The sequence below is a fragment of the Electrophorus electricus genome, chromosome 2, assembly GCF_013358815.1.
Source record: "Electrophorus electricus isolate fEleEle1 chromosome 2, fEleEle1.pri, whole genome shotgun sequence".
Classification (NCBI taxonomy): domain Eukaryota; kingdom Metazoa; phylum Chordata; class Actinopteri; order Gymnotiformes; family Gymnotidae; genus Electrophorus; species Electrophorus electricus.
Genome location: NC_049536.1, coordinates 32,657,035 through 32,672,170, shown reverse-complemented (window position 1 = coordinate 32,672,170; position 15,136 = coordinate 32,657,035). Strand labels below are relative to the sequence as shown.

Here is a 15,136-nt window from a genome sequence, read left to right as displayed (position 1 = left end):
GTATGAGATCTGTGGCTGAAATGGCCATGAACCTGCTGTCATAGCAACATTAAGAGCAGGGGCCCAGTATCCTTAAATAGTCATTAATTCTCTAACATAATCTAACCACATGAAAGGCACAACACACTACTTAACATTACATTATTTGCCACACATGCTGAATGCATGATATAAACATTTCTATTGTTTTGTACCCATGACCCTGTGTGAACACCACATTTAATGCTAAACATATATGTTATTGTATATCTTAAGTTATACTGTGATCAAAGTGATCATAGTAATGTGCACACTGTTGGTCTTATTTCTTTGACTCACAAACAATAATTGTTGAGGTTAAACCATTTCCATATGAAACATGAGCCCAATTATTCTTTACTGTCTCGTTGGGGAAATGCTGACATCTGTGCTTAGACATGTTCATTGCATATGGATTTGCCAAATGTCTGGAAAAACTGCATGTTAGTATTATAATTAGTATATTAGTATAATTTTAACATTTATTTGACCTGATTTATAGTAATCTAGTTGATAGTAAATTCCAGCACCCAGCCATCCGGTCTGTTAATTATAGCAGTCGTTTATTGGTTGCTCTTTTGCTCACATTTTCAGTTTTGCTGATTACTGAAAAGAAACAAGGGCTAAATTACAGGATCCACAGATAATGTAGAAAATGCAACTTCACAAAATAACGATTTCATTGAATATAATCATATTTTCAACTGAAAACGGTCATTTGGAAATAATGTACTTGTTTTTGGACTCATAATTCAGAATGAGATCTCAGTAGTAGATACGTTTTGATTTAAACATCCTTCTGTGATAAATCAGAGATGGTTGCATACTAGAACCAAAACATCATCACGTAGTAGTCTAGTAGGACAACAGCGCTACTGTTACTTAAAATTAGGAGCTAGTTTCTTGTCTAAACATCACAGTTCATGTGTTACCATTAAGATGAACTTTTTGTCACACAATAAAGCTTTCTAAGTTAAATCTGGAGGAACCTCCGTGGGTGAAGCACGTGTACATTGCACTGGCCAAGGTCAAAGTGCATTACGGCTCTGTAGTCTCAACATTAGCCATTTAACCATTGTAAATACTATTAAATGAATATCAGCTGTGAAGCAATTCTGCTTAATGTTGGTTTAGCAACATAAAGCAGCCTTTGCCTCAGACAGCCTTAATTTGTTACCTCTGTTCTTAGGCACGGATTAATGAACAAGGCACCTCTAGCGTTTAAGCATCAACACTGTCCCGAAAAAATTAAGCAGAACGTTTGCTCATGGGAGCATTCACTTGGTGCTTCATACATCCAGTGGGAAAAAAAAAAATGGTTCCATTAATTCTTACTGGATTACATATCTCTTATATGTACAGTTCACTTGTAATAAAACAATATTCATTATGGAACAATGGAAATGTGCTTAATTTTCCCCTAAAGAAGACATCTTACATTCAGAAGGAGCACTTCTATTAAGAGATGCAACACAGCCTCTAAATTTTGCGGGATTAACGTGTGCACCAAGGAAAGCTAATCTTGCAACATGAAGACTAGAGGAAAGAAACACAAAAGGCATTATCTTTTTCAATAAATAATAATAATAATAGTAAAAGCTTTGCTGAAAGCTTAACACAACAATGATAACGACATAAATTCTAATTTTATTATTATTATTTTTTCAAGTCACTAGCTATTGCCACCTGAGAGCATCGAGAGTTAGCAGGGCTGAGTTCTGCTCCATACTTGGATAACTGAGCAATGGAATGTTGTTGTGAGAGTTGCTGCAGACCAGGGAGTCCTGGGTGGTTGGGGACGTGTGGGGCGGGATGGCGTGTCCAGGAAATTGAGCAATGCAAACAATATTGAGAAGGGCAGCAGGTGATTGTGAAGAGGGGAGAGGCCAGTGGGAGGAGGCGGAGCTGGGAGTAGCATGGGCGTGGTTACTAAGCCGTGCCCACGGGGGCTACTTGTCCTGTGGCGTTTCTCCGCCTCCTCCTCCTCCCCTCTACATCCTCATGCGTCTGAGGGAGGCCATTAGGAAACGCTCAGCTGAGCAAAACCAATCAGCTTCACCTCATCTGGGATCTCTGCGCTGTCACAGCCAGACGCCTAGACACATAACACAGAAAAGATTTCACGAACAGCATTAATCCCTAAACTAAATCCTTAGTCCCAGATTAGGCTATGAAGCCAGTCAAGGACAGAGTTACTTGTTCTTCTGTTATTCAAAACCGGTAATGGCACAAAAGCCAGTGAGACGAGAAAAATGTAATTGAAATCATTAACATTCACCTGCTGACAACAGGATAACTAATTTCAACAAAATCTGCTACGTTACTAACAACAGAATTCAAAGTGTGAATGCTTTTGTGGGAACTTTGGAAGCATTCATTTGGGAGGAGTAATTAGTTGTGTTTCAGGCCTGACTGTGTTGCACGCTTCGGTTTTAGGTGGTGCGAGTGAACGTGCACGGGCGCGCATCCACCGTGCCGCAGACGGTGGAGACGCACTGTGCACTGGAACCATTCGTTCCGCTGCCTCCGAGCGCCTCGTGGTAGTTGTGGGGCAGCTAGACCCAGGCACATCTATTTTCAGACCTGGCTCCTGACAGAGGGGACAGAGCTACCAGCATCCAGCCGCACTGCGGAACCTCACCTCTCCTTCAGGACCTACCCCTGGTGGTGGTGGTGTTGGGAGGGGTGGGGGTGTTTCAGTTCTCTGAAGAACAAAGCGATATTTCTGCTGTTCTGGGTGACTCAACTGAGCCTTCGTTTCATGTACATCTATGTGTAAAGTGCTATGGGTAAGAACGCCTGTTGAATGACCACCTGGGAAGTGACTACGTGATATAATTTGGAACGTTTGTGTGGGCTTGCAAACTGGTCTGTTGACCGGAGCTCTCTCGAACACACTTCCCTGCTGTGCACTTGTCTTCTGTATTGGGCTCTCTGATCAATGGGACAGTAGTGAAACCACCTTGGGCTCACAATATTTTATGTCATATTGACTTTAGGTCTGTTTTTTTTAAAAACTTTTTCAAAGCAAACTTGGCACGAGTAAGATATGACATGCCATAAAATGCTGATCGATTAGTCAGTGCATCAGCACTGAACTAAACGATAAACTTGATCAGCTTCCAGAGAAGAAGGAAAAGATTAGGGGTATGGGGGTGGGGTGCCCAAGCCAAAATGCAGTGAAATTCTGCAGAGGTCTGAATTGTGCCTACCTCTGAAAACGTGGATGCTGCTGTATGCAAACATAAGCCGATGTGTCTCTGGGCAGCGCGAGGCTCTTATTGCTCTCAACACCCACAGTGAGGCCAGAGAGGGCCTGACGGGCGATCGATCTCTCTCGCTCCCCCTCCACCCGTCTCAGGGAACTGGACAAGCAGCTTACGGCTAGAGCATGTCCAGCAATTTCCAGCTGGGCTGGAGGAGGTGTGCGTAAGTGTATGTGTGTGTGTGTGTGTGTGTGTGTGTGTGTGCACATGTGTTTTCACAAAGATGAAAGGTCAGTGATGAAAGGCGTATCTTGGTTCCCAGTTTGCCTCTCTCTATACTGAGTCAGTAAGGGCACCACTGGCTTGTAGAGAAGTCGCACCGCAAAATCAGTGAGATGAGTCACATGTAATCTCTCAGTGAAGAATTCGGAACTATGCCAAGGGAGAGGACAACCAAGAACTTATTGATTCCCTCTGCCTTAGCGGGCGCGCGGACGCCGCCTGGAGCCCCGCACGCGTCTGTGGCTTCCCCGCTGCGCGGGAAGGTGTACCATTAGCGAAACACATCAAAAAGGAGCACGCGTGCAAGCACGTTCCTCCGCCTGGCCGCTCCGGCCGCAAGCTCCTCACCCGAGGCTCACCCGCGCCCGGCCGGGCGCCAGACGCTGCTCGCGCTCTCTGGAGGAAGCCGCCGGTGAAAATCGAACAATAAACTTCACTGTGACTGACGCAAATCCCCTTATCATAAAACAGGTGCCGGCGCTGTGGGCCTAGACAGAGCGCTCCTCCCAGGCTGAGCAGATTTGATTTGCCAGTGGTGGGGCAGAGGGGCCACGTCGGCAGCTGCTGAAGAGACATTCCACCGACGACGACCAGAGGGGTGCATGTGGCGCGCGGAGGCACAGATGTTGTTTACCTCCGCGGCAGCACTCCATCTAAAGGCGTGATTAAACAGGGCCTGGGCCATATTGTGCTATCCGGCGGGACCCGTGTAAAGTGTTTAATGTCTCATACACCTTGCTGGGAGGCTCCTGCAGTGTCGCAGGTCGGGCCGTGCTGCGCATAACGGAATTCACGGAACGTGTGTCATCACGCGGCAGGATTTAAGAAAGATGCTGTCCTCTCGGAGAGGAAGCACGGCATCGACGGTTGATGGAATCCGTCTGTGATTTTCACAAGAAAACATTTGCCATGAAATACGAGCATGCACCATGGATGCTACTTATGTACGTCTCTCGTTTGGACTTTGCAGGGTACAGCTGGGTCCTTTCCACCGCGTTCCCTTTACATCAGTGTGAATGAAGTTAAACAGACGGTCAGTAGTTTGTGCATACAAGCACAACAGCCAAGTCTTTGGAGTAACAGCTATACCATTTAACATCAAGTAGATGTTTCGTGATATGTGGTCTCAGATGTAACAAATACAAAATTGAGATCTATTGCCTGTCTTATATCTATTGTCTGAGACATATTTTATCACCACCAAATTTGAGGGGCACAAAACTGTGAATAAAATGAAACCACAATGTTTTCTAACATTTTGAGGCTATTCATGACTACAGTGAAAAACAATCTATGTTGTTATTGTTCTAAAACAGAACTTTAATCAGTCGAACCCAATGAGACAACAAGCGACATCTAATGACCCAATATGGTTTCTGAACTTAGTCTGATGTGAATCAGCACAAAATCCTCCAAAGACGACAATTCAGCATGTTGGACTAATTCCAGTCCCAAAGCTTATGTAGTATGTTATTTTAGAGCTTGTAACTTTGATATTCAACATTTAACAATCTAAAAAAAAAAATAATAAAAAAAAAAAAAGACATTCACCACTGCCGTTTATCCTTATTAGCCACTGAAGCACTCACCAGTTTAAAGGTCAGCACTTTACAGGTAACCGGGTCTTCTACAATCTTCTGAAGGTTAGCAGCAACTGAAAGATTTGTAAAAAGTGCTGTCATAGATATGAAACACTTCTGAAATCCTTTAGGAAGCATTTAGCTACTCTGACGTGCTGGATGGTATACTGCATGTGGGGAAAACATTACCAACTACTACATCATGCCCATTAACCAGACCAGCAGAAAACAGCTCCTGAGATACGCCGTCAGCAGTATCTACAACCAAACACACACAAACATGTGCACACACACACACAGGCGCGCGCGCAAACACACAACCCCCATGGGATGACAGGCATAAAGTGAATGAATTCAAAGATGATTTCCTACAAACATATGCGCATGAGGTTGGCACAAAACATCAAAGCACTCAAACCGAAATATCAGATCCCTCCCTCTTAGACTGCAAATGTCAGTGAGGTCGTGTGGCTTTTAAACATATGTCCCGTACACGCAGCATGTTGGCGGAGCATGCCTGTCACACCCTGCGTGTGCAGCTCTCTGATGGTAATGTGATGTACTTAGAGCAGTCCTCACCTCGCCCTGGAGTGAATTCAAACCGTATGTCATTCAACTCCTTCCTCGAGTTCCTGAGAGAGAGAGAGAGAGAGAGAGAGAGAGAGAGAGAGAGAGAGAGAGAGAGAGAGAGAGAGAGAGAGCGAGCGAGGGGGTGGGGGGGGGGTGGAGTCAAGGAGGTAGAGAATCAGTGATGGAGATGAGGCCACCTCTGTCTGGCCAAGAGACAGCCAAGAGAGATCACAGCCCATCTGTGCTGTTTCACTGAGCATGTCTGAAGTGCCTGACATGCATGTAACGCGCGCACACACACTCAGAAAAGCCCACATAACAAAACATGCCTATCATAGCCAACCCTGAACGTTTTGCGACATGCCTGTAGTTTAACAGCTAGCAGAGACACTGCCGTAGTTCCTCCGAGGCAGATCTGGGTCATTGGTGGGGGGAGCCCTGGCACTAGTGGCTCTGAACGTGGCCAGCTTAGCGAGGGCTTGCCGTTAATGACAGGCGACACGAGGAAATCACCCTGGCAGCCCAGCTGAGCTGCCGTCTCACACTTGCTGACTTGCGTTTAGCAGCAGCTCTTCCGTGACACGGCGGAAAAGATGGGCAGGGCCTCATCGTCGCTACGCCCCAAAGGGGCGGGCCTTCGGCGGCCGTGCCAGCCCTGCTGTGGTGCGCGCGGTGACCCTGACAGCACATGGCAGAGACGGTACAGGAAAATCGCCTCCCCTTCCTGCTCGATGTGGACGGGAGGCGTGGCCAGGCAAACGCGTATTGGGAGGCACTGCTTACAGCAACTACGGTACTACCACTAAGCTCCGCGGGGGAGGTCTCGGCATAAGACGATGCAATCGCATTCACAAAAACCTGTTTTTGTCCTGCCTGTCACAGTGTTTATCAGGCAGCTAGAGTGAAGTAATTAAGCCTGCAGGAGGCCGTAGGGTACATCTAAAGCTGCTTGAGTGCCCCGAGTGCGATGACGCCCGGGGGGCTCCTTCAGTCTGACTGCAGGAAATTTCAAACAGACGCAGATGGTAAAAAGGAGCCACACTCACTGACACAGCCTGAGCTCAATCCTGAGTGGGAGCCCGCTCACCTTTCGGCATGGCTCAAGCTCCACGCCTGAAGTCAGCCCGTTATAAGATGTTCCTTAGCAATTTTGGGAGAAAAAAAATATCGCCAATTAAATGCAACAAGCACAATACACTGCAAAGACAAGCATCAATAATTTGTCTGATTTGCATTCTGATGTAAATTACATTCTGATTTCTTTCCTCGCGGTCATGACTGAAGCCCCTGTTCTTCCGGAAGACGCGGATGACGAAATATTCTACTTTTCGCTAAATACTGGAAGGAGATCTCATAACTCACTGTTCTGCAAAGGACTGTGTCTGGACTTGTTATGGCCCTAAAATGACAAGAAATAATATTTACTTCAGAAAACAATTACACTGGCAGTCAGAAAGAATTGCTCAAATGTTTCTTCCTGTATTAATCGATCATGGCACACACTGAATAATTGCAGTGTAACACAGGAAACAGACTGCTTGGAACAGACAACTAAGCGTGTTAATCGGTATTTTGCATGTCCCTACCTCGCCTTGATGATGGCTGATGATCAAAAGCAACCAGGTCACGTGCATCCTACACTGTTGATCTCCCTTGATCGCTCTCCTCTCATTGCAACAGCCATTTCTATTTGCTAAATTTCTTTCTCTGCTAACAGAGACACTGTTTTTACACTTCCTCTATGCTCTGTTCGGCATGTGAAGCTAATTTTTTGTTGGTTTCTTCTGCTATGCCACCCCAGTGGAATTGGCATCAGATTTCACCCACTACCACTGCGCAGCACCTAATTACCATGTGGGATCTCCTCAGCACTTTTAGAACTTTACGCTGAGAAGCTGTGCACTTACTGAGCATGCCCAGAGTCACGGCGACGACAGCGACCGAGTCAGGGCTGTCTAATCAAAGAACGGGGGTGGCTGAAGATCGTCGTTCCAATCAAGCAGGAGCACACCTTATTCCACTTGTTTAATCAATCCTCCGTCTTCAAATAGATGACGGTTTTTATCACGTGTCCATTAGCTCGACTGGGCTAAAAATGGGGAGAGAGAGGAAACTGGACGTCTGGCTATTGAGCACGGTACACACTGCTCGAACGTAATCCATACCAAGTCCCTGGCAACCAAACTACTTTTAGCCCATGTCCCAAATAGAGGAGCAGACAGACCTCTGCAAGTACATCAAAACACTTGCTAAGTGTATATTAATGCATTGATATGAAGAACGGGTAAGTGAGATACTTGTATTCACACACAGAGACATATACGCAGTTAATTGTCCTATGTTTAGTCTTACAAATGTGTGTGTGTGTGTGTGTGTGTTCTACTTCACTGATCACTATTAAAAAACATTCCCTCCAGCTGTGCTGCACAGCCAACTGGTCTGATTCGGAAGACTGACAGTTGCATTAGCTTAATTTCCTCCAATCCCAGATTAGGCTGACAGCACTTATTACTGATCTCATGTGAGTTTGAAAAATATCCCCTGACACTGCCCACGTAAGTCCAACGCTTGTAGTGACAGTTTAATGAGGACGACGTTAAGACGGACAGTCGTGAAGCTCAGAGCCGGCATGAATCCCCGTCGTGGCTCCAAGTCGACGATGCACGTCCGAGTACGGACCGCGGTGTGGGCTGCAACTTAAGCCGCTTTCCAAAGGTGCACGCGGGAGATTTAACCCCCGTCTTTATTCACCAGCACACTCCTGCAGCACGTCGCTCAGTTAGAGGACTGGGTATGCAGCTGTCTGGAGGGGCGTGCGGGCGACGTCAGCGGGCAGAGGAGGGATACGGTGAGAAAAGCACTTTGTTATTAGGCAGGAGGAGGAGGAGGCGCCTGAACGTCCGTCACAGGCACGACTAACTTACGAACCTTGACGCTTCCATCTCAATCTATCTATTTAAGGGAAAAGGGAGAGTGAGAGGCAGATAGTGTGAGAGAGAGAAAGAGAGAGCGAGAAGTGGGTTACACTGTAATGGGGATAAACAGGGCCAGGCTGTGAGGATCAGCAGTGCAGCAGAACTGGTGGGTAAAATCTCCACCTACTTTTTTGTTATGTTCCGACTTCGGAAGGAGGCCGGATGGAGCTGTCTGCACTGACAGCGCTGACTGGCATACCCAGAGGGCAGTCTGACAATTCAGCCCTTTTCTGCTTTTGTTAAAGGCGTTTATATACATTGAAAAACTGTGGGAACTTTTTCTCAGTAGTGTGGAATCAACGGCATCACAGCAGCCGTGTTCACACACACTCAGGTGTGCGGTGTGAACTGCTGCGGCATTTAAATGGGTGAGATATATTTAACATCGGAGCAGGGAGTGAGCCGCTCTGTTGCTGCGCTTGTGCAGCTGCTGTTAGTGGAAGGTGTGAAGGTGTAGGAAGAAGCCGCACACCGCATTTCCTGTGCAGACCGATTTCCTCTTCGCCAAGAGGTCAAGTTTCTGTCTGTATTCGATCACATACTCACGCACAGAGAGAGAGAGAGAGAGAGAGAGACAGACAGACAGACAGACAGACAGACAGACAGACAGACAGACAGACAGGTGTGAGAGCGACGGAGGGAGTGAGAGAGAAACAGAGAGAACAACCTGGACCTCTTGATATCTGCGCTAGCCTTCCCAGTGCCAAGGCAGGAGAAAGGACGAATGTCCTGCTGCCGTTCGCCATCCAATCAATCCAGATGGAGACAGGAGGATGAGCCGGGTGCCCCTGGGACAGCCCAGGTGGGGAGATTTCTAAATCTGCTCCACGAGAAATTGGATCTCTGCTCGCCGTTCTCCCCTCTCTGGGCTTGCCTGTGCCCGCGTGCCTCTGCCCCAAACCTCCACGCCTCTGTTTCTTATCTACTGTGCCAAACAGGGCTTTACTATGAGCCTGGCAGCAGCAAGAGCACATCAGGAGAAAACCTCCCGCCCGCCATCCACTACCCACTTTATTTGCAAAGGGTTAGAGAGAAAAAACTTCAATTGATCATTCCAGCACAATTAATTGTTTCTCTTCCATCAGTGTGTGCTGTTTTTCCCAGCAGAGCAGCCATCTATTTGGTAATGTAGCAGCCTTACAACCTTAGAGTCCAACCTCAAAGAGGTGTTTTTTTTTTGTTTTTTTTTATTTCAACTTTCAGCGAAGAATGTCATTTAAGTCAACGTCTAAGCCCTGTGGCCGTTCCTCAACCCCATATATTCAGGGTGATGGAGACTGGGCCGTCTGAGGTGGGACGTGGATGCGGTATGTATGTGTACGTGGCTGCAACTCTTTTCACACTCTACGAGTTCCCTCAGACTTTGGCGTTATTATAAAAATTATTCATAATAATATACCTACATACTTGTCTACAACACAGAGAACGGTTTTGTACTGAAATATCCGGAGCTCAAAACTAAACAAACAGATAAACAAATAAATAGAAATAAACAGAAAAACAACACAATTTGCCAAGATTCGGAATTCTAACTTCCTGCCAAAGTGCCATAGCTCTTATTAGCTGTATCCCCCTGGGACTCTGACTGCCTGCTTGACACACACACTCTTGGCCTGACCTTAATCCCGCAGAGCAGTAGTCACCCGTGCCTGTGCCTTGATCACAAGAACCCGCAATTCAGTTCATGACGTGTCCTCGTGGAATCTTCTCGTCTTCTTTAATCTCTCTTCCTCCTTGTGCCCTCCCTCCCTCCCTCCCTCCCTTATCTTCTCTCCGTTAGCCTCTCGCCTCCTCTCTCCCATTATCTCCCTCGCCCATGGCATCTAAAATACCCATGTCTGACACGCAGGTGTGGCTGTCTCGACACCGCGACACCTCTGTCAGCGCAGGGTGGACTCCGGGTCGCGCAGTGAAGAGAGATGGCTGATGGAAGGGGAGCCAGGGGACAGAGAAAGAGGAGTGCGCGTGTGCACAAAAGATAACCCCGTGTTGGAAATCAGTTTGAAAAGCGTTTACTCTAGAATTCAACTCCAAGCTGACATCTAAGGACAACTTCCAAACAGCCTGCTGCAAAGCTCTTACTCACATTCTACTGGAATGGTCATTTAAAATCAAGCATAAAAGTTTTCCAGGCCATTTTAATGATGACAATCCAGAGAAAGGAGGAAATTAAAAGATTAAAAAGGTCCCAGCATGTTTAATTTTGAGAGGTCACAGTGCTGGAGGCCTACTGTCATTAAAACTGTTTACTAAACATCGCTAAACAAACACATCCCTGTAAGCGCACGCTGACTCACTTGACTTGCAATATGCTGGATCTGTGCTGGAGAAACACCAGTCAAAAGGGGAGGGGGGGGGGGGGGGGAAGAAAGAAAAACACTTCCAGCTGATCCCTGATCTGTGAAATACGACTAATGTAATTCGCCCTGTGCAGAAAAGGTATCACCGGAGCGCATCAAATGTAATGTGATGCTTAGCCAGCCGTCTGCCACATAAAAAAGCTGCTTGTACACCAGGAGCAAATAAACAGCTCTGCACATCATCCCCACGCCGCCACGGAACCGTCCACATCATATTTTTGCACAAAAGCCGTCAAAAGCGATTGGCCGAGACGCCGGCTCGACGGCTAATGGGAGGTGACAGAGCTCGGCGAGACCCATTGAGCGCGATTCGTGCGGCTGCGTCAGCGGAAGCGCAAACGGGGCCGACGACAGCAGCGCGAGCGCGCACGTGAGGGGAATCGGCGCCCGAGCCTGCCGTTACTGGATCCCAGTGAAGCCGAACGGCGCAAAGCGGGAGACAAACCGCAGAATTAGACCCGCTTAGCTTGCTCCCCCCGTACGCGCTTACGGTGGCGTTCGTGTATTACCGCCCACGCGGGGACTCGTGCGTTAGAAGTCCGCGGCTGGCGGACGTCTAAGGCGGGGCACGTGCTTCCGCCGTCTCTGCTCCGCCACACCTGAGTTATTGGACTCGTCGTCGAGGGCCCTGATGAGCGGAAGGCGACGAGCCAGAACAGAGCCGGCGCCAGGTGCAGCCGTGCAGCTCACCGCACGCCGAACACGCTTCAAACACGCTCCCTAGACACTCCATTCCCGCTCGAAAACTGACCTTCAGAGCATCTCTGATCACCGTCTCTAATCAAAACCCCACCTCTTACTAACACTCCCCTCGGGCTCCTCTGAGTGTCTCTTATGTGCTATAACAGGTTTGAATACGGCTGTTAAGACTTCTGTATTGTTCATTGCTCAGCTGCGCTATTTCAGGCCAGTTCTTTTGCTGCATAAGGACAGTGAGGTGAAAGAAAATGAAGAGGACCTAAACTGATCGGTGAAGTATACGACTGACGCCCTGTAGAATGTTTAATACAATAAATAAATAAAAACTTAAAAAATGTGTGTCGTTACACCACCATCACAGAGTACCTTAACTCCAACTCAAGCATATCCCTGTACCAACACGCAGACCTTAAAGAGGTCCTTGATCTTGGGCCATCCCTGTCTCGTACTGGCTTTATGTGGAGTGAGGCAGAACCATAGGTCTGCACATGAGTCTGGCAGGAGCAGAAGCAGTAACCAGGGGAACAACAGCATGCCAAGTCCATTCATTTACATGTAGAGGTTGGAATAATCACACTTCCCCTGAGCACTTACAGTTGGCTTTCTTTTATAGTGTAGGGGCTCTGTGCAGTGAAGGGTCTGCATGTCTTTGGAGGCATTATTTGTATACTGGAGGAAAGTCTAGGAGCAGTGTTTGCTTATGTGCATTTGTTTGTGTGTGTAGCTTTGGGAGGAGCCAGTGAATGTTGTTATCACAGAAGGCCAGAGCATACTACAACCACGAATCTGGCTTCATTGCAAACAGACCACTCCAAAACATTCTTTTGTGTCTTTTTCTTTGTATGGGTGTGCGTGTGTGTGTTTCAGTATATGTATCCAGATTTGCTGGGAACAAGCTACCCAATAATATATTGTCTTTTTTAATTGGCTATTATTTCTGAAAAGGTGTTTGTGTGTGAATATGTGGTGTGATATGCATGTACTCCTTTGCCTGCTCGTTTGTATTCTTTTGTGTGTTAAGGTGTGTGTGTGCAGGAGAGATTTTCCTTTAACAGATTCCACACTGGGTACATTTGGGGCTGTAATGAGAATTTGATGGTGTAGATTTTGGCTTTCACACTCAGGCCTTTAAATTACACTCGCAGTGAGCTGAACAGAAATGAAGAGGATCTAAATTCAGTGCAATAACTATAAATTTGGCCTCTCCAGAGACGACCCCCCCCCCCCACCTCTCTTTTCTCACTGCCTTCCTGTCCTAAGCCTCAGCCCTGCTCCCTTATATCACGTATTATCTTATCAAATATAGAAAAACTGCTATCTCTCTGTGTGCCAACTGAATGCTAATAAATTCCAGATTTATACAGCACGGTGTGGTTCATGATATGAGTCAGAGATTTCAAAGTGCTGTTCATTTTGATGTGAAGACAGAGGCTAATCACTTGGAAAAACGAGCTGAATTAAATAATAGACAAAAAAAGAAAGAATTCCAGCTGCATACTAACAAGAAATGTGCATATCAAATGTTCTGCTTTGAGCTCACTACCTTATATCTGAGACATGGAGACATGCGTGACAGGTCGCATATTAGTTAGTGATAAGGGCTCGACACTCGGCGCACTCTCCTGCGACCCGTGGTGCAGGGCAGGCTGTTCGACAGCACTTCGCCTCTGCTGATCTGAAAGCAGTTTTTGGTCTTTACTTTTGTAACTGAAGTCTGAGGGACAGATGGTATCGGAGCAGAGCTACAGGGCATTCTCTGCCCACAGGAAGACATCCATCTTATCCAGGCACAGACATCGCTGGCATTTTTTGGTGGTTCTGAGTCTGAACTAAACTAAGAGGCGTCGTTTGAAAAGGCACGTACAGTATGCATACACACACACACACACACACACACACACTCTCTCTCTCTTTAGCGCACAAGGTACAGACAGTTATTAGGACACTTCAGACAGCCAAAATGCCTGAGTACTTTTTTTTTCTCATCTTTTAAGAACTGATGGAAAAGAAAATGGAAAAACAAGTGCTTTGCTCACCTCAGCCTCAGGACCATGTTTACTGCACCCTGAAAGCTTGGGCTCTTTTCCAGTGGTTCAACCTCGACAAAAAATATAAACATCAGTTACATCGTAACAGCAAAACATCCAATTTATTCACCTTCCACCCATTACTGGACCACCAGGTGAAGTGGGGTCTGCACAGCAGAATCCATAACCGCTAAACACTTCGGATGTTTCTTCCTGTCCAGCCGAACACACGGGTGTCAATACTGCAGGTGTTAACTTAACAAAGCTGATTTTGCTGTGTATTGACACAAAAACATCTAAATGTAACAAGCATTCTGCCAAATGCAGAAGGTAAAGTCAGGATTGTTTTGGAACAAATTATTCTGAAGGCAAAAAAAACCCCACCAACCCCCCCCCCCGGGTCTGTGAAACATCTCGACTCCTCTACTCGGTGGGAACTGTATGCCTCCGGGAGTTCATTCCAGATCAGTTTCATATAATGGAAATGTATCACGGAGAAAAAGAGAGAGCATCTTAGGGATGAAAGAAATGTGGGGTGAGAAAGAAACAAAAGGAGAAGTAAATAAATAACTAAATACAGAACCTGTCACTAACCTGCTATTAAAGCAGAACCAAAAGAAAAAAAAATGCCCTTGCTATGTTGTAGCAGTTCCTACAGGGTGTGGCTTTAACTCGCAGTATCTCAAATCACTTCCCTCGAAAAGAAATATCCTTGGCTGCTATTAAAATGGCTTTTTAGAGAAGACATCCCCTTCATCGTCTCTTTGGCTTCTACATACTTTATGGATGTGTCTGAACACATCAGTAGCACTAATTTAGATTGAGTTCGATTTTTGGCAAGTCTAGCTAATTAAAATGATTAAAATTTGCCTGTAAAGGAGGGTTGCACACTTTGGTAAAAGCCTTTTTGATACACATAAAGCTGTTTTTAGTTCACGTAAGAACATTTCTAACTGTCCGGTACAAATGTAGTAACATCAAAGGTACGAACAAGCATCTAGAAAAAGACCTGTGTTTTTAGCCATAACAAACAAACAGATAACAAACAGTTCTCATATAGGCCAGAGAGAGTTTGTGGTGTTATTTTTAATCTCACCTTTAGCAGGCTTAGCACTACAGCGCGTTATACAAGACTAACGTAGCTGGATTAACATAGATGAAAGGTCTGTGTGTCAAACCATTTCTCTTGCTTTGGTATGGTGAATCTGGGATGCCGACACTGACATTTACTCAAACAGTGCAAACAGGCAAATGTCTCTTCGCTCAGACAATAGACAAATGAAGACTGGTAAATGTGAGAAGCCAAACAAAGCCCAGGCACCTGTGCCAATCCCACTGGACATTCAGTCAGGCTAAAAAAAAGATCTGTTTTATAAATTCTGATGAATGATCTAACTTAATTGTTTCACTGCACTAATA

General features: G+C 46.2%; 1 protein-coding gene across 2 annotated transcripts in view; it reads right to left on the bottom strand.

The window, feature by feature from the left end:
* Window positions 1-555: 555 nt before the first annotated feature.
* The window catches only part of stk39 (serine threonine kinase 39), a 29,042-nt gene continuing 14,461 nt past the window's right edge, over window positions 556-15,136 (bottom strand). For both annotated transcript variants that reach the window (XM_027010205.2, XM_027010206.2), the window contains exons 14-18: window positions 13,727-13,788; window positions 5,666-5,718; window positions 5,276-5,344; window positions 5,096-5,160; window positions 556-2,113 (exon numbers count right to left, since the gene is read on the bottom strand). In XM_027010205.2, the coding sequence (XP_026866006.2) occupies window positions 2,039-2,113; window positions 5,096-5,160; window positions 5,276-5,344; window positions 5,666-5,718; window positions 13,727-13,788 (324 nt within the window). In that variant the 3' untranslated portion in view covers window positions 556-2,038. The remainder of the gene's footprint in view (window positions 2,114-5,095; window positions 5,161-5,275; window positions 5,345-5,665; window positions 5,719-13,726; window positions 13,789-15,136) is intronic.